Raw genomic sequence first — 22498 nt, forward strand, 5'->3', positions numbered from 1 at the left:
GAGTGGTCGTGTCCAACCAAAGTGGCTAGACAGAGTGGTCTTGTCCAACCGAACTGACTATACAGCGTGGTCTTGTCCAACCAAATTGACTATACAGAGTGGTCGTGTCCAACCAAACTAACTAGACAGAGTGGTCTTGTCCAACCAAAGTGACTAGACAGAGTGGTCTTGTCCAACCAAACTGACTAGACAGAGTGGTCGTGTCCAACCAAACTAACTAGACAGAGTGGTCGTGTCCAACCAAAGTGGATAGACAGAGTGGTCTTGTCCAACCAAAGTGACTAGACAGAGTGGTCTTGTCCAACCAAAGTGACTAGACAGAGTGGTCTTGTCCAACCAAAGTGACTAGACATAGTGGTCTAGTCCAACCAAACTGACTAGACCGAGTGGTCTTGTCCAACCAAAGTGACTATAGAGAGTGGTCTTGTCCAACCAAACTGACTAAACAGAGTGGTCTAGTCCAACCAAACTGACTAAACAGAGTGGTCTTGTCCAACCAAAGTTACTAGACAGAGTGGTCTTGTCCAACCAAAGTGACTAGACATAGTGGTCTTGTCCAACCAAAGTGACTAGACAGAGTGGTCTTGTCCAACCAAAGTGACTAGACAGAGTGGTCATGTCCAACCAAAGTGACTAGACAGTGGTCTAGTCCAACCAAACTGACTAGACCGAGTGGTCTTGTCCAACCAACGTGACTATACAGAGTGGTCTTGTCCAACCAAAGTGACTAGCCAGAGTGGTCTTGTCCAACCAAAGTGACTAGACAGAGTGGTCTTGTCCAACCAAAGTGACTAGACAGAGTGGTCTTGTCCAACCAAAGTGACTAGACAGAGTGGTCTTGTCCAACCAAAGTGACTAGACAGAGTGATCTTGTCCAACCGAACTGACTATACAGAGTGGTCTTGTCCAACCAAACTGACTAGACAGAGTGGTCTTGTCTAAACAAAGTGACTGGACAGAGTGGTCTTGTCCAACCGAACTGACTAGACAGAGTGGTCTTGTCCAACCAAAGTGACTACACATAGTGGTCTTGTCCAACCAAAGTGGCTACACATAGTGGTCTAGTCCAACCAAACTGACTAGACCGAGTGGTCTTGTCCAACCAAAGTGACTATACAGAGTGGTCTTGTCCAACCAAAGTGACTAGACAGAGTGGTCTTGTCCAACCAAAGTGACTAGACATAGTGGTCTTGTCCAACCAAAGTGACTAGACAGAGTGGTCTTGTCCAACCAAAGTGACTAGACAGAGTGGTCATGTCCAACCAAAGTGACTAGACATAGTGGTCTAGTCCAACCAAACTGACTAGACCGAGTGGTCTTGTCCAACCAAACTGACTAGACAGAGTGATCTTGTCCAACCAAACTGACTGGACAGAGTTGTCTTGTCCAACCGAACTGACTAGACAGAGTGGTCTTGTCCAACCAAACTGACTAGACAGTGGTCTTGTCAACGCCCCACCCACTACAGAAAAGCCCCACCCACGATAGAAGACCAACCCACTAGTGAGAAACCCCACCCTCGAGGGAGAAACCCCACCCTCGAGGGAGAAACCCCACCCTCGAGGGAGAAACCCCACCCACGAGAGAGAAGCCCCACCCACTATTGAGAAGCCCCACCTACTAGAGAAGCCCCACCCACGAGAGAGGCCCCACCCACTATTGAGAAGCCCCACCTACTAGAGAAGCCCCACCCACGAGAGAGGTCCCACCCACGAGAAGCCCCACCCACTAGTGAGAAGCCCCACCCACTAGTGAGAAGCTCCACCCACTAGAGAGAAGCTCCACCTAACTTTTAATCCACCTCGACCCCTTTTCCTGCATGCCCTGTTCCTCGGCCAATCTCGGATGGCCCGACCACCATGGGCTGGCGGAATCGGATGTGTGGTGCCTCATGTTGTCATCCTGGATTCACCAGGCCACGAATGGTAAAGCCACCACGGTGTCTCAGGTGTGACGATGTCACAGCTCCCATTTCCCCAGACCCACCTCATGAGCTCCACGAATCTGCATGACTTCAGGGACGCACAATTCAAATCACGTATGGCAAGCGGAGTCCATTATAAATAGATATATTAATACATCGGATCATCACCAAGTTCCATTCTATGATATTGGCTGTCAATACATTACGTATTGTGTTGAGGGGCAGCCCTGCAATTTCTCATTCACGCCACTGCTGGCAAAAGTGCCTCCGCGAGTGGGAGCTTGAGAGGGTATTTTGGCCTACTCTTACACACTGGCCAGACGTCTTGTAAGAGGTGGGAGTACCCACACTCAACCCCACCACACGCGACTCGCCAGTCAACTGCAGTACCGCATACCCATTCATACTCCTGGGTGAACGATGACTGGCCATGGGGTTTTAAGAAACTTTGTCCATTGCTGGAGATCTAAGGTGTCATATATTTGACGTAAAACACTAATTATATATGAACTCCGACCTTTGAAGCAGAATGAATCCATGATGTAAGTATACACAAACACCCAATGCATTCTTGATTCATGCACGTCTTACAAAATGTGATCTCTTCCCACGCGACGAGCCATCGCAACACAGGGCTCGTGTCGACAAAACTGGCACTCACCCACTGGCATGTCGTGGAAATAGAACCAGATGTTCAGGGTGACTCAATGCCTGCGCTCCAGCGAAGGTCGGCTCGTGCTCGAGATGATTAATGTCGTGTTGCCACAGACTCACAAATGGTCAACATCACCTCTCCATGCTGCACGTGACTCCCGCCCCTCAAGTGCAAACTGCAAAGCCTGCTGCTACCCTCTGTCCATGACTGATCGGTTACTCTGCCTGAACTTTGTTTAGTCTGCACCACCCCCCCTCTCCCCCTGCCTGCAATTGCAGACTTTTTCCACGTTGCCAAATAACCTACAAACTATTTGTTTTATTTACCAGCAAAGGCCCACTGAGCTATATAACTCTTTTTTTTCAGAATTGATCCGGCCGCAAACGATAGCTCAACTTAAGTGTTTTTTTTCGTGGAAAACGCCTGTTGATTCTAAATGTGGAGTATACGCCGTGTACAGGATGTGGACATCCCCATTAGTTGACCATGGCTCCAAGATGATTTCATGAACACAGCTACATGCGAATACAATTGACAATCAGTGCAACCCAAGAGGTATCTTAAATGCCAAAATACCTCGAAACGCGAGATGTTGATTATAAATGTGGAGGGAAATCCCGGAGGACCCGGAGAAAAATCCACGCGACCACGGGGAGACAGAGAGATGTAAACGCAAAATAAATGCAGGCATCGTCAGGGTCGGGATCGAACCCACGACCTCCTGTATACAAGGCGAGGTAGTTAACATCTCGCCGCCTAAAAACTCTCCCACACTGCTTCCATAATTCAAATGTCCCCTCCTCTGCTAAAAGTATCTTAATATACAGTAAAGTAATATTGCATTGGACATCCAAAATACATAAATCATACATATTATGTCTTGGTTTATAATTAATGTTTGGATTAGGCCAAGTTAATGATCTGGCCAAATAATGAGCCATGCACGCTCCCATGTCCTCAAATCCATGCAATAAAAAAAACCTACGCGTCACGCCATGGTCATCATCCCACGTGTGTGGGAATTGATGTTGCGAGCGAGCTGCACGCATGGATGGGGTTGCAGCTTGTCGGCGTTGCCCGACATAACAAGTGGAACAAGTCAACACAACACCAAGGGACCACCACTTTGACGCGGACGGTTTTACTTCGAGACGATAGGGGAGTTGTTTCCTTGGAGCCACGGACAGTTGCAAAATAGCAATGTTTAATTCACCGGCCTCTTTTAAGTCGCAATTGCTGCAGCAAAAAAAAAACGTACATTCGTGGCGTAAGCGCGCACACAATATAACACGTGGGACGCACATTGCACATCATCCACATTTACAAGGTCTAATAACACAGACAGCGGTCCCTCATTTACCGTGACACGGTCGTGCATCCACCTCTTAAGGTCCTCCGTATGGCAGAGATCTCCCGTACAGCCTTAACAGACTGTTGGGGCAAACGATGTTAGTGAACACCTATGAAGGCCGGAACGGTGGGTGGCCAACACCACGCCCGGCCGCTTTTGTTTCCCCAGTGTTGATGTTAACTACAAACTGCACACCGATTATTTGAACCGTGTAGCGATTATCGCAGTGAGATAATCGCTATACTACCGCTCCCCACACATTATACCTCACACACACACGTTAATGTTTACCATGGCTAGGGGCTGTTCGTCTGCGTGTGGTGGCACAAGGGGTAGTTTATGGCTTTAGAGGCAGTTGTTGGTGGATTACGCCCAATGTCAGACTCCACAGGTAGCAACGCAACAAGTGGGTTATTGAACCCATCTGTGCATCTTTGATAGCTCCGTTTTCTCGGAGTGGTTCAATGTCTTTACCACACGGTGGCAAGATGTTAAACACCTCGCCAGGTATACAGGAGTACATGGGTTCGATCCCGACCCAGACGCCTGCTGTATATTTGGAGTATGCATGTTCTCCCCGTGGTCGTGGGGATTTTTCCCCGGGTCCTCTGGTGTTTCCCTCCACATTTAGTCACATGCGTTTGGAGTATTTGTCTGCTATAAATTTCCACACAAGCCACTTCGTTGAGCTATCAATGGTGGTCAGGTCGCTTCTGAAAAAAATAGCTAGATTGCTCAGTTGGCCTTACCTGGTAAAATAAAATATAAAGCTGATAGTTTAGTTAATTACTTCAATAATTGATTACTCTACCGATTATCAGTTTGATCTTGCAACTGTTCGGATAACGCCAAAGCAGCTGGGGGGAAATGTTGTTTCCACGCGTGTCGCTGGACGGGAGGTGATGGGCGCAGCTTGATGACATGAGCACCATCATCCGCATGGCTAGTATGTGGAACTTCTTTCGCACGGTACGTAGCCAACCGCGCTCATCACAGGTGCGACTAACCGATCCAGTCGATATTGGTCTCATTTGGCCCACCTGTCATTCATTCTAATTTCATCGTACCTATCATTCAATCCATTCACCTAAAACTACACTTGCATACAACTTACATACATCGTAGGTTATGAACTCACGGTATTTGTTTTAATAACGTCTCATTACATGATGAATAATCCTGGCAGACTCCCTTGCCACATAACATATATCAGAAACAGGGCTTACATTAGCAGGGATTGTGTATTAATATCAACATTAAACATCCTGGCAAAACGTTAAATGAAATAAAACACGAGTGATTATTCCCTCGTATGCGTTGCTTTCCTCCCACGTTAACTCGTGTTTTCCCGATTGGGTTGGAAGACCCAACCTAAATAAGGCCGAGAGAAACTACATTGCTGCTCCTATAATATTGCGAACCTTTCAAATAGTGATATTATTAACCCTCCCTTTATAAGGAGATGCCGTTGATGACTTCTCTCAGGTAAACGTGAGCTTTTCAACTCGCTTTATTCACGCGCTCACCAATAGCATAAAACGATCGAAGGATAGTTTTAAAATCACAGCAAGCGAACAAGATATGACAATGCACTATTTTGATTACAATTAATACTGAACATCACACGCAAAGAGAGGCCACGAGGTTAAAAGACACGCGACTGCACGAGTGAACGCGTCACAGTGCATGTGTTGTGTGTTCATGAGTGAAAGGCAAACAAGGCAGTCATTGAAGTTGTCTCACTTGTGACCAATGTACACATGTATAAATTAGATATACTGCGATTTTTTTTGTTGTTGTAACAAATTAGAAGATAATCTTTTTATAAACTGTACGTTTGACGAAAATATTAGCTTCACGATTGAACATTTCGGGCATCACAACTTGGCTGGTAGCTGTCGACGGGTGACGTTTGCGACTATATACGAGCACGCACACAGCGGAGAAGCCACCAGCGGTAGAAGTATTCATAATAAAAATGCTTGATTTACATGTTTGCAAATCATGGCACAGGAGAATCCTGCTTATCTGTGACCGCGTCAACTAAGCCTGCTGCTTTCTGCAGAGGTTAGCAGGTCCACCGTTCGCCACATTATTGAGGATCCGCTACGATTTGAGACAGCGGTGTATCATACATTGCATGAGACACATCATCACATGTGTGCTCGTGATCGTAGATGGAAGCGCATCCTTGCTCTTGGCCCATGCTGCTGCGGAACCCGGCAGGTGTTAGTCTTTTTCTATCCCGCTCATATAAATACCTTGAAGAATTTAGATTAATGATTAACACCATCTGGGTGACGGCAGCCAAGTAAGGGTGAACTCCTCGACGCTTCAGTGACATTAATGCAGGGATGCCTCTAAGCCACACTATGTGAATCACACACAGAGGCACTGGGAAGTCATGCAAACACCTTCCACCATTCACCTGATATCACCTGCCAGGCAACTCGTTTTACATACGAGTTATCTTATTTACGACATTCTCCATGTACACCATCACAAACAAGAGTTTTCCCGAGGCTATGTATACGGTTAGCTAGTGCGCGCTTAATCTTAGGTACATTTTGCGAAAGATTCGATCATATTGTTCTCTTATCACCTGTTATTTTTATAAAGCTGGATAACAATTCACAACTTTCAAATACGTTAAATATAAAACAATGGATGCTTGTTGAAATTAAAGGCCTGCATCGAGCCAGAAGATAGAAGGCTTCCTCAAGCCAAACTTAAAAAAGTAACAGTTAAAAAGCGATTACGGTATATGAATGATGAAAATAGTGATGCCAGTTTTTCCTGATCTCCATCTTCCTCGTTTTACCGTGAATCTTTTTAAGAAAAATGCCATTCGCCAGAATTAACTGATTTTGTATGCTATTTTATAAAGAAGCTTGTTTACACACATTGTAATCTGGTCACTTTCCACAAGTGATTAATGACTGGCACGTAACACGTGGCCGTCCAAAAATAACTTTTTGACGCTATGAGTTCACTCTCAATTTATGGTGTGAACTGAATCCATCCGAGTGTGTGCGATACAGATTGGCCATTTTAGGGTTGAGGTCAGAGCGTATGGTGCAGTAGAGGGTAATAAAACACAGGCAAGTACACGTGCAGGCAAGCAAATGTGCGTTCACATTGGCAATGATCAAAGGTGCATCGAGGGGGAAAGGCAACGGGATCATACGCCACGCGGCTCACGGACGCGAATCTCACTCACTCTCAGTTGGAAAAACACTTCCCCACGTGGGCAGTGCCACCTCCTGCCACTAGAGGGGGGGGGGGGAAGACGAGAGGTCTCCTCAGGAAGGACTCGAAAACTTGAGCTTGACGGCCTCCGTGATGACGGACGCCGGGTCGGTTGGTTGGCGCTCGTTGTCCGTCAGTGCGGTGCCACTAGAATCAGAATATTTATTTAAACTGCAGGAGGAATTCGATGGGTTATGGAGCATTTTTTTTTTCACAGAGTAAAGCAGGGGGCAGTTCAGAACGTTACAAAAACAAATACAAAGTAAGCAACAGACAAACGGCGCCGTTAAGCGAGAGCTTCTTACACTCAAGCGCCTTTGCAACTCCACGGTCCACTTTGAATGTTTCTAAATCGATGTGTGCCAAAGTATAATCAAACACTCTTTGGTTCATTCGGTAAAGTCACGTAGAAAATCAAATCAAATAATATTAGAATACGACGTTTCGATTGCAACACAAGCAACCATCAACAGGGTAAGAATGAATGATAAAACACAGACACGGAAACAACACAGGCAGACACACATGCAGAGACACACAAAGACACACCGAGCGAGACACACACCAAGACAAACAGAAGGACAACGAATCTGTGCCGAGGCCTTAAACAGAGAGAGGGGGGAGGGGCCGGGGCAGAGAGAGGACTGGGGAGGCGGACAAACGAGAGGGGACCTGCGGACAAACGAGGGGACAAGGAGGGAGCAGCGTGGAATTCCGGACCACAGTGGCCGGAGGAGAGAATGGTTTAGAGCAAGAAAATCAAAAGTTTGAGAAAGCAAAATTAGTAAAATTAAGAAGTGTAATGCAATGCAACGCCGAGAGTCAGCTAACACAGTTAACGCATAGCCTGGTTGATTAACGTCCTTCAAATCTAGTTTATAATCAAACACCTTTCGGTAAATGGATGAAAATGAAACGAACGACTGCGGGATAGCTCTCAGAAAGTGGCTCTAACCTGGGGTGCACACACCTCCTGGGGGTGCGTGATGTCCTTCCTGTGAACCAAAGGGGTGGAGAGGCTGCAGTAAAGGTTTAGGACCACTGCTCTAGGATTCGAGATTCAAAACTATGCAATGCTGGCATGAACTTTTATTACACTCTTTAAATTTTACAATTTTTTTTTTACAAATGATAAAAACAGGTAAATGATGGTGCATCGTTTTTTTGTAAGAGCAATATGTCTTGGTTACAAATATAGGTGTGCATGTAATACATGCACAAGCATAATCCCCTATCATGCCTTCGTTAAGACTGTTGGGACTCGAGCTAGATGCAAAACATCATGAGGATGTTCGTATATGTGCATCCACAGAAACAAAGAACGTCCATTAAGCTTAAAGATACTGCTGGGGCAAGCGTATTAGAGATGCAGACATGCCCAGCTTCCTGTACCGATGCTGACAAACAGCATCTGCTATAACTCGTGCAGGTTCATGCCAGGTGTAAGACACCAATTACACTGGTGTAAGACACCAATTACACTTTTGTGCACGGTAACAATTGAAACCTGAGTCACTATAATTATAGCTTAACTACTAAACTGCATCTAGCTAGTGTGTGTGTGCACAGTGGGCCAGCATTTGTGCACAAACGAGCTGCCTGCCACCTCCAAGTGTAAGAGATGTCAACATGGTGCATGTGTTGTCAGGCTACGGGCACTCTGAATATACGTGGAACTTCGTTCGCACCGTACGTAGCCAACCGTGGCTAACCGGAGGCGGGGGGGAGGGGGGCAACATGAACGTTGACAAATTCAATACATTACATAAACCCAATCGTTATGGCCTTTGAGGGCTGTAAGAAGGTGAATTACTAATTGTGGGTTCATCAGGTACCGACTGACGAACACAGGCTCATGCATTGTGCAATCAATCCAACGGTGCAAGTCCCAGCTGATTAATCAAGCCTTGCCTATAAAAGGGGCCACTTTGCATGCAGCATCAGCTGATTGTAACAAGGGACAACTGGTGTGACAACTGCGTGGGTAGGGGGGGAGAACTCAATTGTGTAATCATGCAATCAGAATAACGAGCAGCAGCAGCCTGTAGGTCTATCTGGGGAGGAGCAATCTGATAAAAGGTGGCAGCCCGCGTAGACACGTGAGTAGCTTTGTGAGCAGGCTCTATTCTGACGCTGCTCACTCTCGTACGGCACTGATGTTTCTTGCAGTCCAAGCAAAGAGCTCATGTGGTGTGTGTGTGTGTGCGCGCAAGTGTTGCCTTTGTTTAATTGTATTACTTGTTGATTACAGCTCTTGTTTTAATTGAGATACATATTTGGATCAGTACTACAATAGGTGTCAAAGCTTCCTGGCTGTATAGTAAAGTCTACAGCAAGGCCAGGCAGGAGCACGCATGGGTGTGCGTGTGTGTATATACAACTGCGTAAAAAAAAATGTGCTTCAAAGAGACTGCAATGTTAAGGGGATGCGTGTAAATAATTCTAAACGCAACTAACCTTGACAATCACTTCATGTGACCTGTGTGCCAGTGTATTGAGCCATCCTGTCCGAGTAACGCTCCGAAGGGGGTCACACGAGCGGACGGTCTTGCGTGTGCGAAGAGGAACACCGAGTGTGTCTGTCTCGGCTTGACCCGAACAATTGTACTCGCTTCTTATATTCCATCTGCCGGGGGTCATGGCGAGCCCAGGGGAGCAGAGTGCTGCAGCCTCGCCCCGAGAACGTGATGCTCACTCCCACTGCGAAGCAACGGTCCTCGGCTACATTGTTACACACTTCTATGAGTAGGAAAAAAAATTTGTACACGTTCCTTGAATTTTTGCCTCATTTTATGGGCTCCTCCCGCTAGCTGTTTTGTTGACCATTTGGACGTTCTGCTTTTTTAACATGAGGCGTTGAAATGGTCTTGGTTGCCTCACTGAGCTCACTCCATTAGGACATCCCTCGGCTCACAATCTACACTCGGGCTAAGGGAATCGGTTCAAGTAATGCTCCTAACCTACCCTGGGGGTCAGATCTGCCGATTCCTGTCCATTCCTTTTTTTATCGCGCCTGAAGACTGCACACGTTAAAAAAAGGCCTTCACTAACACTTAATTTTATCAACGATGAAAATGTGCTATTTGATTGTATTTGTCCTGTTCTATAACTACTTTACATTGTACCGAGCTGCACTTATATAAATGCAGTGCTGTAACGCAGACTGCCTCGGCATTCACTGAACAAGAGTTGCGACACAGGAGTGTATACATTACAATCAAGCGTAGCTCGGCACGGAGGATGCCCTCAATTGCACAAACATGAAGTAAATTCAGATCTCTGTAGTTAAGTGTATCGGTACTTGTTTTAAATAAATAAGGCTTTCACTAACACTTGTTTTCATTCAATTTTCATGTTTTAAACGTGGCCGGTCGGTGGAGGTACCTATTTGTCTTATGAGCGATGTGAAATCGCTGTACAAACGTGACTCCCAACCGCCGCCAGTTGTGTTTGGACTGGACAATGTTGCTTCATCGCAGTTGCTGCTATGCCTCCTATTGTTAGACCAGGGCCACTGCAGCTACCGGTTGGTCAACAGCGATAAAAGCCCAAGTTTTTGCACCTCAGAGCCGTGGTGAGGAAGATCATGCTGGAATTTTAATGTCAATTAGTTGTGAGTTATTTGCGAAAGTGTGCCATTGGCTTCCGTGAAAATTGGACAAAAGAGCTTTGTGGCATGCCAGCTTCTACACAGCTTAACGCACTCAATGCTCATTGAAATCCGAGGTAAGATATCTTCAAAGGTGGCCACGGAGACTTCTCGGTTAGTAACCTACCGATGTGAGAACCACATTCACAATGGCAGAGGGGCCCCCTCTGCCGGTTCGGGTGTTGGCATCCGTTGACGTACCCAGGCAAATTAGTTTGTGGGCGATTTTTGATAAGGACCCACCAGCCCCCCACGTCTGCAGAATATTCTAGAAGTACTTAACACGAGCCATTTACCAGGTCATTAGACGGGTGGGCGCACACAGGTTCCCCCTGTATAGTCTTTGAAGACTGTTGGGGCAAAGCGATCACCTAATGAAGGCCGGCACAGCACACGAGGGGGTGGGTGGCCAGCACCACACCTGGCCACCTTCACCCACGTGGTGATATTTAAAAATCGTACCAGATACTCATTTAAGGCCGAGTTGGCCTAGGTGAGACCCAGGACCGGTGCAGATATGTCACCGATGTTGACCATGAGCGGGAATCGAACTCGGGTCACCGGGTTCGTAGCACAGCGTGCTAACCGCTGCACTACCGCTCACACACACACACACCTGTAAGACTGAGCGTTGCTCAGGGGACCAAGGTGTCCGTTTGGCGTCTCGTCTTCGTCGTCACTGTGTTCCTCAGAGCCCAGAACCCACGCCAGGCCGGCCGGCACGCTGCACGACTGGTCCTCTGTACAAACACAAAGATCAAAAAACAAAGATCCCCCATATAGCCTTAACAGACTGTAGGGGCAAGTGCTGTTAGCGAGCACCTATGAAGGCCGAAACGGTACACGAGGGGGTGGGTGGCCAGCACCACGCCCGACCGCCTTTGTCTCCCTAGTGGCAATGTTTACACACCGCACCAGGTACTCATTTGAGGCTGAATCGACCTAGGGGAGGCCCGGGACCGGTTCAGATAATCGTCACTGGTGTTGGCCGTGAGCGGGAATCGAACCCGGGTCGCCAGGTTCATAGCGCAGCGCGCTAACCGCTACACTAACACTATCGTGCGTGCGTGCACAAACACGCACGCAGGCACGCACGCACACATACACCATGCGGCGAGGGATGGAAAGGCTTCCATGCTACGGTTAAGCCTCCGTGTGCATGTACAGCGCTTTTTTCACTGCTGGATGAGGGCCTCCCAGTGTCGTGCGTGCTACACAGGCTCCATCCTGCTTGGCTTCTGATATCTGAGACCGGGAGCTTTCCGGGCGAATTGGTCACAGGCGTTCACAAGATTTTAGAATTGCAACGGCAAAACGACAGCAGATTCACTTGCCTGCGCCTCGGAAATTTTGATGTACGTTGAAGCTGTCCTGGTGGTTAATTGATTGGCTTGCTGCGGCAATAACAAAGTATTGTGGGAATTAACCTTGTTTAAAATGTATTTTCAGTCAGTCCATAATGGGCGTAATGTAATTGAGAAATCTTGGTGCAATGTACTTGATTAGCTGCACACCATGGCACCTTTCATCGATGAAATAACACAAAACACAGCTATATAATACGTTGTCAGATGCCAAAGTTGGTGTTCGAAGTTTTTTTGTTGAGCCTTGGGGGTGTATACCTCCTTGGAATTTGGTTGTTTTTCGAGGTGAGATTGAGAGATCAACGAGGTGCCATGGGTTTAGTCGATGCCCAGCTTGTTTGTTGAAATTAAATCCAGTCGCCAGTAGATGGCAGTACAGTCAAGTTCGCACATTTGTCCGGGTGTATTTTAAGTGTTCTACACACGGTTTCTCTGGGTACCATAGTTGCCTCCCACATTAGTTTTTTTTCAAGTGATTCCCGGAAAAGCTTTTATGGATAAAACATTTGTTTTAAAAAGTAGAATAACACGCAACATCCAAGCAGGAATCCTTTAACATATCAGGTCTTTCCAAGGAGACCTTCACGTGTGATCGGTGGCGATTTCACGTTTTAAGACATTGCTAGGACTACGATCAACTTAGACTGGAGGTAGAATAGTGGCTAGCGCGCATTGTCAGGAAACCCAGCGAGACCAGGCTTTGATTCCTGGTCACGACCAACATTTTCAACAAGTGGTATGGGAACCGGTCCTGCCCCTCCCTTCACTAACCCACAATGACCAGTGTGGTGAAGTAAGGCCAAATTACCCATGTGATCAACATGCTGTGGGGGGCCTTCATCCAGCAGTGGATTTAAAAAAGAACCGTTCTTTTTAATTATAGATTCTCTCTGCATGGAGCTTTGCTTAGGCTGCTTCTATGAGCACTAACACAAGGTTGAGAGTTATTACTTGGGAACAGCGCTCACTCTCTCTCGTACACAACAGGTACTAAAAATCACGCATGGTCTGTATAAATGTGAAGTGACGATACGCAACATGTGGGTTTGTGATATAAACAATGCCAGCAGGCAAGGTGGCACCAAATCGATTGGCACGTAGCTGCAAGCTTGCAGAAGGGGTGCATCGCCATTGGTATTGGTTAATAATAATATAGTGTGGTGCATGGGGCAGTGTTTCACTCAGTTTGAAATCCACATAAAGATATGTTAAATCAGATTAAGAGCTTTGAATGAGGCAAACTGCCCAAAATATGTCATTGCGATGTAATTTTATAAGCCGCAATACTGGGGGAATGTTTACCAGTTGCCCAAACTTTGGCATTAACTCTCGCACTAAGTTCTGTTTATGAATTATATGCTGGGATTTAAGGTCACTTGGACTGCTTCTGCGGGCAACGGTAATCATGTATTCAATTAGATACTTTATATTTGACAGTGCGTAAATTGAGGCTGGCAAATCTGAAATGATTCCTGCCAAGTTTTAAAAAATGTAACAAATCTATGACGGACATTTAATGAAGAGGCAAGTGGCCTTTTTCAAAGATTCCCCGGTTAAGAAATATTTAAAATCATTTCACAGAAATGTCTCGAGATTGTCAAAACAGTATGACGGATAACTTGGTACATTTTTCCGGCAGAAATTATGAGGTGGTCAGAAATCAAAACCGGAAATGTGAGCAATGGATCCCATGGCAAATGTATGGAGCACTAGGCTTCACGGTAAAGTGGTCAGGAAACAGGGACTCCTCTACTTACGAACAAGTTAGGTTCCAGGTCTGTTCGTAAGTCGATTTGTTCTTAAGTCCAACTTTACTCCTGTCGATTCCAAACACGTTGTACGGTGTGTACACTAAATATGCGGAATGGCTATGAAAGTTGTATCATCTCCTGTAGATGAAGATTACACTGGTTCTTCATGTTCTGCGGAAGTAGATGCCACCACCGCCATCTATTATTACGTGGGGGTTAAACTTACGATTCTCGATTCGAACAGGCAACTGGACATACCGACAGGTTTGTTGGTATCTCTGAAAGTTCGTGAGTAGAATGTTCGTAAGTAGAGTGCCTGTATCATGGAAACGCACAATTTCATCACGTGGGTTTTGACTATAATCTGAAGGGTGCATGAAAATAACGTTATATTTAAAATGAATTGCCCACATTTCAAGTAACCAGAGGAATATGTTAGGAAACTTCAATAGACCTACTCATTGGTTTTTTCGGTAAAGTCACGTATGTAGAAATATAATAAAATTATATTAAAAGATGAGAGACGAGAATTCAACAAACCTGAAAAAACATTATGTGAAGCACATCCAGTCAGGCCAACAATACAGTTAGACACTTCCTGGCGGACCACGAATTTCAGCAGAGTGTTAAATTTCGTGTTTGTTGAATTCTCGTCTCTCATCTTTTTGTTGTATTTACCTCCGTGATTTGTTCTTGACACCTGATGAAGATCGCTTGCGTTGTGATCGAAACGTCGTGATTGTTTTTTTTGTTTTAACAGAATTTTATTGTATTTCTACATACGTGACTTTACCGAAAAAACCAATGGAGTAATTTTATGCAGTCACGAAAGCTTTAATAATTCAATAGACCTGTCTGCGCAGGACTGCGTGGTTTTGCTATGTCTAGCTCTCCGATGCGCCTTCGGTTTGTGCCGCATACTGCCAAGCGACACGCGGTACGAGCGAGGCACCTTTTTTGTACATTTCAAGCCCGGAAGGCTCGCAAGCTCCATTTTTACGATGTCAACGCGCGAGCACGCACGCGCACACAAAGCGAAGCCTAACACCAGAGGCCTCTCGGTGCAAGCCCCGGCACCAGCACGCAACGGACCGGCGCCTGGCGAGGCTTGCGGGGCCGGCTTGCGGGCGAGCAGTAGCGCAATCTGCGCGCGCAGGTGGCTCAGCTCTTCCTCCAGACGGGGGCGAGAGGGCGCGTCCTCCTCGGCGAGCGGGGGCCGGGCGCCCGCGGGCCGCCCACGCATGCACGGGGAAGAGAAAACCTTGCGCAGCGACGCGAGCGAGTTGGTGCGGCGATTCTGCTTGCCCGGCCTGAGCTCTGACCTGGCAGCAACAGAAGGTAAACGCGATTGTAAATTGTTTCGAGAATAATTGTGAATTGCTTATTTACCCGGGAAAGGTGTGTGTGTGTCGAACTTTGTGAATTTCTTCACGAGGGTCGTGCGTTGGGGATATTTTTTGGGGGCAAGTCACCAATGACCGTGCGTGTCTTTTTGTAGCTATCGAGGAAATGGAGAATCCCGAGGGAACTCTTGTTCAGCGGGGGAGGCGTAATGTAAACACCCGACAAAGGTGCCAGGGTTTGGATCGATGAACCCAGGCCCTAGGCGTGTGGCACAAGTGTTAACACGGCACCCCCCCCCGCCCCCCGCCCCATACTGCTCTATCAAATAGTATAATGTGCTTCAGTTAACACTGTGATAAACCTTTCACATGATCACTTTCGCAAAGAGAGATATATAAATGATTAAATTAAGTGCACAGGGTAAGTTTACAATTCATTTAGAAATAATTTATGCAACATGCTGGCTACTGAATTGTTTAGTGGCCTGTACAGATGTTTGTGGAAACTGTTTACCAAACCTGGGGTAATCTATGAATTGTGCAATTATGTATTCTAAGATGCTATAAAAATGTATTTACATTAACTCATGATGTGCCAACAACATCCATATCTCAAATGTGAAAGTTGATTTCAAGACAATAATTGGTTGTTCTTAATGGAACTGCGGCGGATCAAAAAATAGTTGACCTCTTCCAACAATTTAGGAGTGAGGGCCTGATTTTAGGCCTTGACATAAGTAACAAGTAACAATCTAACACGTCGGCGACCAATATCATCCATAATAGAGTTTGTTTTGGGTTTGATCGCGTAAATATATAAATGTCTCATTAAAACCCGCCACCACCCGACACAGCCAAGTAGTAAGGTTTGTCACGTAAACAGAACGTGGCCAATTCGTCACTAGTACTGCACACCGGTGTGTTGGAGAGCCAAGCCACAACATTTACAGTGTGTGTGCTGTACTAGTGACGAATTGGCCACGTTCTGTTTACATGTCAACCCTTACTAGTTGGCTGTGTCGGGTGGTGGCGGGTTTTAACGACACATTTATATATTTACGCGATCTAACCCAAAAACCTCTATTATAGATAAGTAACAATCGTAAGAATTGATGAAGGATTGAAATTATCAACTTGAGTCACGAGCAAAAATAGTTTTTTGTGGATTATTATTTGTGCCGCTGACATGCCAACATGAACTTTTCATCACTGGTTCAGCGCTGCCAACAGGGATGGGCACTGCCCCGTGGCTCGCTTAAGATGTATTTAGCGAACGCTTTAACACGTGACTTTTACACAGTTAAGAGCACGGGCGATTTAGAGAAGGGTGACCACGGTATTGGACTTTGTTATATACTGTACTGCAGGTGAAAACTATCGCCATCTCAAAAACCCACTCCTAAAACGATTGGTCCAAGTGGAACAAAATATACCCGAGGCTATGGTGCAAGATAATCTAATTTTCATAAACCTATTTATAATCTACAAACCCATAGTAGTGCATATACATGAAATAATAAAAATGCATTACAATATGCTACTTTTATTTTCCGAATAAGGTAGGTCATTCTTTAAAGGCAATACATTGGCGTCATGTTGTTCTCTTATTTGCTTCAAAAGGTGTTTCCATGGCAAACTGTGAAGGATCTCAATGCTCTAATTTTCGTCAAAATTGCAGTTCGTGGAAAACCTACCAGTGGCAAAAAATGCCATGGGGAAAATTACCATTCTTCGCTACCAAGAACTTAACTGCCAAGGCCAAACAATGTGCCAGATGCGTGCACAAGCTGTGCAAGGTGGGACATTTTCCACAATGCCAAAGGTTTTCCGATTTGTACCCAAAAGCAGATGTTGAACTTAGAGCCTCACCGGAGTCTGCTAAAGGTCTCGCCCTCATCGTCCATTATCCACATGATATCTGCCAGTGAAGGCACCTCCTGGTCTTCCTCTGGGCTGGCATTTAACTGCTGGATGTCTTGATCCTTTCCAGCGGTCTGTGACAGGCATAACAGGCAACAGTTCAACGTGTTCATATTCTTAGTTTTTTCGGTAAAGTCACGTTGAAGGGAAACAACAAAATAATAAAATACATATAAAACAATAAAAAATTCTCACGACGTTTCGACCATAACTCAAACGGTCGTCTTCAGGTGTGTTGGTTTGCATAAATTTATTTTTAAACGGTGCATTTATTTATTTATAAAAAACGTTAGCGCCACGCGCAACGATTTGGCAGTTTATTTAGGACTAGTCCATCTATATTCTGAAAAGAGGAGGGGGGAGACAAATTTTTTTTATAATGTATGCTGTCTGAAAGCCACTGTAAGCGTGAACAATCAATTAAGACCTGAAATGGTTTATCAAATCTTTCCAATGATTGCTAAGATAGAATCCATCTTCTCGGTTGAAATTGTCTCTGTGCTTGTATATGTGGATAGCCTCATGAACGAATCTCTCATGGTAGCCAGATGGCTTACAAAGAACCTCTGTCTTGGAAAAGTCAATGGCATGTGAGCCTACTGAATTAGAACAATGATCTGCCATGGCCGAGGTGTTGGTCCTACCGTGTTTAAGGTCTGCTTTGTGTTCACGAATGCGGTCCGAGACATGGCGTTTGGTTTCTCCAATGTAACTACTACCACAGAGGCAATTTAGTTTGTAGACACCAGGGTATTGTATGTCCGGAATCACATCTTTTACAGACGGAACCAGATCACGGATGTTATGTAATGTGTTGAAACAGACCTGGATCTTGTGTTTATTCAAGATTTTGGAGATCTTTTTTGTGATCCCCGCAATGTAGGGTAAAGTGATGGTTTTGAAAGGCTCCTCAAGAGGGTTCTTCTTCATGGTTTGAGTGATAGCTTTGCGGATTGTATAGTCGGAGTAACCATTAGCCCTAAGAGCTTGGTGTACGTGCTTGAGTTCACTGCTTATGTGTTCCTGGTCGGATATGCATTGGGCTCTATGATACAGAGTCTTGATGAGAGAATTCTTCTGTGATGGATGGTGGTGGGAATCCGGTTTCAGATAAGCATCCGTATGGGTAGCTTTCCTGTAGACAGAGTGGCTCATTGAACCATCAGGTCTCTTTTTAATTAGGACATCCAAAAAAGGTATCTTGCCATCTATTTCGACTTCCATGGTAAATCTGATGGCTGGGTGTATGGAATTGATGTGGTCGAAGAATTGGTCTAGAGCAGGCCGGCCATGTGGCCAGATGACAAAAGTGTCATCCACGTACCTCTTCCATAAGGTTGGGCGCAGAGTGGCAGTCTGGATGGCGTCAGTCTCAAATTTCTCCATGAAAATGTTAGCTATAACTGGAGAAAGGGGGGAGCCCATTGGGGTGCCCTCAGTTTGTTTGTAGAAAGTTCCATTCCAAGTGAAGTATGTATTGGTTAAACAGTGTCTCACCAGGGGGGGTACCTCAGTGTTTAGTCCTTGATGAACCAAGTCTTCAATGATTGCAATGGTGTCAGGTACAGGAACCTTGGTGAATAAGGAAACTACATCAAAACTGACAAGCAGGTCGTCTGGGGACAGGGAAATACCCTTGATTGTCAATACCAGGTGAGTAGAATTTTGTACCGCAGAGGTGGTCTTTCCAGTGAAAGGACGCAGGATTTTCAGTCAAAAAACGATCTAGTTTGTAGGTGGGGGAGCCGATAGTAGAGACTATGGGACGAAGGGGTGTATCTACTTTATGTATTTTTGGTAAGCCGTATAATCTTGGTGGCCTGGCAGCAGAATGTTTCAACGAAAACTGTTTAGATTGATCAATTAATGCGGTTGAATCAGAAATTATTTTGTTGGTTTGTGTGACGAGGCTGTTGGTGGGATCTCTTTTTATTTTTGTATAACTACCATCGTCGAGTAATTCTTTAATTTTGTTGTTGTATTCTATTTTATCCATGATGACAGTAGCATTGCCTTTGTCAGCTGAGAGGACTACAATATCATTCCTCTTTTTTAATTTATATAATTCAAAACGCTCATCTTTTCTGAGGTTGCTACCTGGCATCTTACCGTTTTTGAGGGTTGCAGCAATTTCAGATCTTGCTACGTCTGCAGCGATGTGACCCAGGCCCCTGAGAGCAACGTCTACTTGGGCAATTATATCATTAACTGGTATGTGTTTAGGTGTGACTGCAAAGTTTAGACCTTTAGCTAAAACGGATTTCAGACCATCGGAAATAGAACTGTTACTGCGATTAATTACGACTTTGTTAACGTCTAACTTTTTGGTGTGTGGGTCCGGTCTTTTGTTAATACCAATCGCATTTACACGGACCTCTGCTGCTGTAACTTCTTCCAATGCATATCCGACCAGGAACACATAAGCAGTGAACTCAAGCACGTACACCAAGCTCTTAGGGCTAATGGTTACTCCGACTATACAATCCGCAAAGCTATCACTCAAACCATGAAGAAGAACCCTCTTGAGGAGCCTTTCAAAACCATCACTTTACCCTACATTGCGGGGATCACAAAAAAGATCTCCAAAATCTTGAATAAACACAAGATCCAGGTCCGTTTCAACACATTACATAAAATCTGTGATCTGGTTCCGTCTGTAAAAGATGTGATTCCGGACATACAATACCCTGGTGTCTACAAACTAAGTTGCCTCTGTGGTAGTAGTTACATTGGAGAAACCAAACGCCATGTCTCGGACCGCATTCGTGAACACAAAGCAGACCTTAAACACGGTAGGACCAACACCTCGGCCGTGGCAGATCATTGTTCTAATTCAGTAGGCTCACATGCCATTGACTTTTCCAAGACAGAGGTTCTTTGTAAGCCATCTGGCTACCATGAGAGATTCGTTCATGAGGCTATCCACATATACAAGCACAGAGACAATTTCAACCGAGAAGATGGATTCTATCTTAGCAATCATTGGAAAGATTTGATAAACCATTTCAGGTCTTAATTGATTGTTCACGCTTACAGTGGCTTTCAGACAGCATACATTATAAAAAAAAATTCGTCTCCCCCCTCCTCTTTTCAGAATATAGATGGACTAGTCCTAAATAAACTGCCAAATCGTTGCGCGTGGCGCTAACGTTTTTTTATAAATAAATAAATGCACCGTTTAAAAATAAATTTATGCAAACCAACACACCTGAAGACGACCGTTTGAGTTATGGTCGAAACGTCGTGATAATTTTTTATTGTTTTATATATATTTTATTATTTTGTTGTTTCCCTTCAACGTGACTTTACCGAAAAAACTAAGAATATGAATTACTGCAGTCACGAAAGCTTTAAATAAAAATTTAGTTCAACGTGTTATTAAGCAATAATAACGTTGACGATATTGTTGGGAAACTATAACCTGGGAAATAATAAAGTTTACAATGGCATTTAAATAATTATTTTGTAGCCTACATCAGTGAAATTTTGGGAAACAATGTGAAGTGAATAAATTATAACCCAGATACTTCCACGAGATGGTAGACTTATGAGATAAAAAAAAAATAGATATCCTTGCTACACTAGTTCCGTGCGAGTCTACATTTTTTACCTTAACTCACGAAAGATGGAACAAATTCAGTGTTTGGATGCTTTTTTATTCTCGCAGTGTGAAAGCATTAACTTTTTTTTCAATGTAAAGGGTCTCTGCTCTAAAATAAGAGTTCTGGAAAAGGTTTAACCACATATGGCACACATTAATTACTCTCCTAACAGTACCAGTATGTAGTAGCTTTTAAGTAAAAGTGAAAATGTGAGTTTAAAGTTATTTGTTTGAAACGTAACCACGTCCAGCTTTTAGAAAGTTTTGGTACGACAGAAATATCGTGCACGCAAATTTGAACAAGTAAAATTATCCTGTGATTCATCGCAGGTCACCCAATTGATCCACACTGCACGCGCCCGATGACTGTTGGACACGCTACATGCTAAGAAATTAACGCCGTCTGCGGCACAGCACGCGGAACACACATACAGCTTAACACATACAGCGTTAAACGCTTTGCGGGGCATGTATGATGGGTTTAACTCTTTCCCATTCCGATGACGTACGTGTACATCATTAGTTTTTCTTCAGATTCCGTTCCAGAGTCTCGTACGACTACAAAGGTTATGTTCCGAGCATGATCATCAACGTAATGTAATTGATGTCAGAGAAGCTTGGGCTCTTCATTTGCAAGTTTGAGGAATGTCCCAGCCTGTATTATACGGGCATGCGAGTTGTGTTTTGCCAACAGACCCAATATTTTTACTCTACCTCTCTGGCAGGTGTGCTGTGCATAAAGGCCATTGCCTGAAATGTCACCTCATATCTTTTTTTTATTTTCAAGACCACAGTGTTAATGAATGCAAGTTTGTTTTTGTTGTTGTGTTGGACAGCTCCGAATTACAATAGGGAAAGAGAGAGGTATTTAGACTACATACCTGTCAACCCATATGGTTTACCCATATATTGCTGTATAGTCCATACAGCGGACAGCCGTTTCAATATGGGCAAAAAAAAATATTGTATGTTGGTTTGTGTTTCTCCCTGGTGATGGGACTTTGTAGGATGAACGGTGAGATTTATAAGGGCACGGGGTGACCAAAAAGGTCTGAACTGGTCTGTAATAAGGTAGACACTGATAAGGGGTTGACAAGTATGAGTCTAGGCCAGGGGTCGCCAACCAAAATAACAAGAGCGGCGATAATTTAAAAATTTCAAGAGCCGCACGTGGCAAAGGAGCCGCAGGTTGCCAACCCCTGGTCTAGGCTTCGACACAGGGGAAGGGAGCCGGCCAGATAATGTAAAGGGTTTCACACGGTGGAGGTGAATAAGTGATCTCTCATCAAATGGGAGTTGATAAGTGTCTTCCAAAAAAAAGTGGTAAAATGCTAGCTGTGGTGAGAAGGGCAGAATGGTAGGAAAGTGCCAGCCCAAGCAATGTTCTGAAGACGGGCGAACAGACCTCAATAGTCCATCCCCCCCACGTGGAGCAAGAGCGCAGAAGTGTGCTCACCACATCTACGCCTCTATATAAGGAACGAAACAGACTTCTCAACAAATCTGGCTGTCGTCTGATGAAGCTAGTTGTAATTACTGGCGAAACGTCGTACTCAGATTGTAAATGTCGTGGCTTGGCTCTCCAACACACCGGTGTACTGTACTAGTGACAAATTGGCATGTTGTTTACAAGACAACCCTTACTAGTTGAATGTGACGAGTGGTGGCAGGTTTTAACGATACATTTATAT

At 44.9% G+C, this 22498-nt stretch overlaps 1 protein-coding gene across 6 annotated transcripts in view; it reads right to left on the reverse strand.

Annotated features, from left to right (window-relative positions):
* Positions 1–5424: 5424 nt before the first annotated feature.
* Positions 5425–22498, reverse strand: part of MTFR1L (mitochondrial fission regulator 1 like) — a 30354-nt gene continuing 13280 nt past the window's right edge. For all 6 annotated transcript variants that reach the window (XM_076070125.1, XM_076070126.1, XM_076070129.1 and 3 more), the window contains exons 3-6: positions 17156–17280; positions 15036–15265; positions 11445–11568; positions 5425–7326 (exon numbers count right to left, since the gene is read on the reverse strand). In XM_076070125.1, the coding sequence (XP_075926240.1) occupies positions 7233–7326; positions 11445–11568; positions 15036–15265; positions 17156–17280 (573 nt within the window). In that variant the 3' untranslated portion in view covers positions 5425–7232. The remainder of the gene's footprint in view (positions 7327–11444; positions 11569–15035; positions 15266–17155; positions 17281–22498) is intronic.

This window comes from Petromyzon marinus, chromosome 27, assembly GCF_048934315.1.
Source record: "Petromyzon marinus isolate PM22_M1 ecotype Great Lakes invasive population chromosome 27, UKy_Petmar_22M1.pri1.0, whole genome shotgun sequence".
Classification (NCBI taxonomy): domain Eukaryota; kingdom Metazoa; phylum Chordata; class Hyperoartia; order Petromyzontiformes; family Petromyzontidae; genus Petromyzon; species Petromyzon marinus.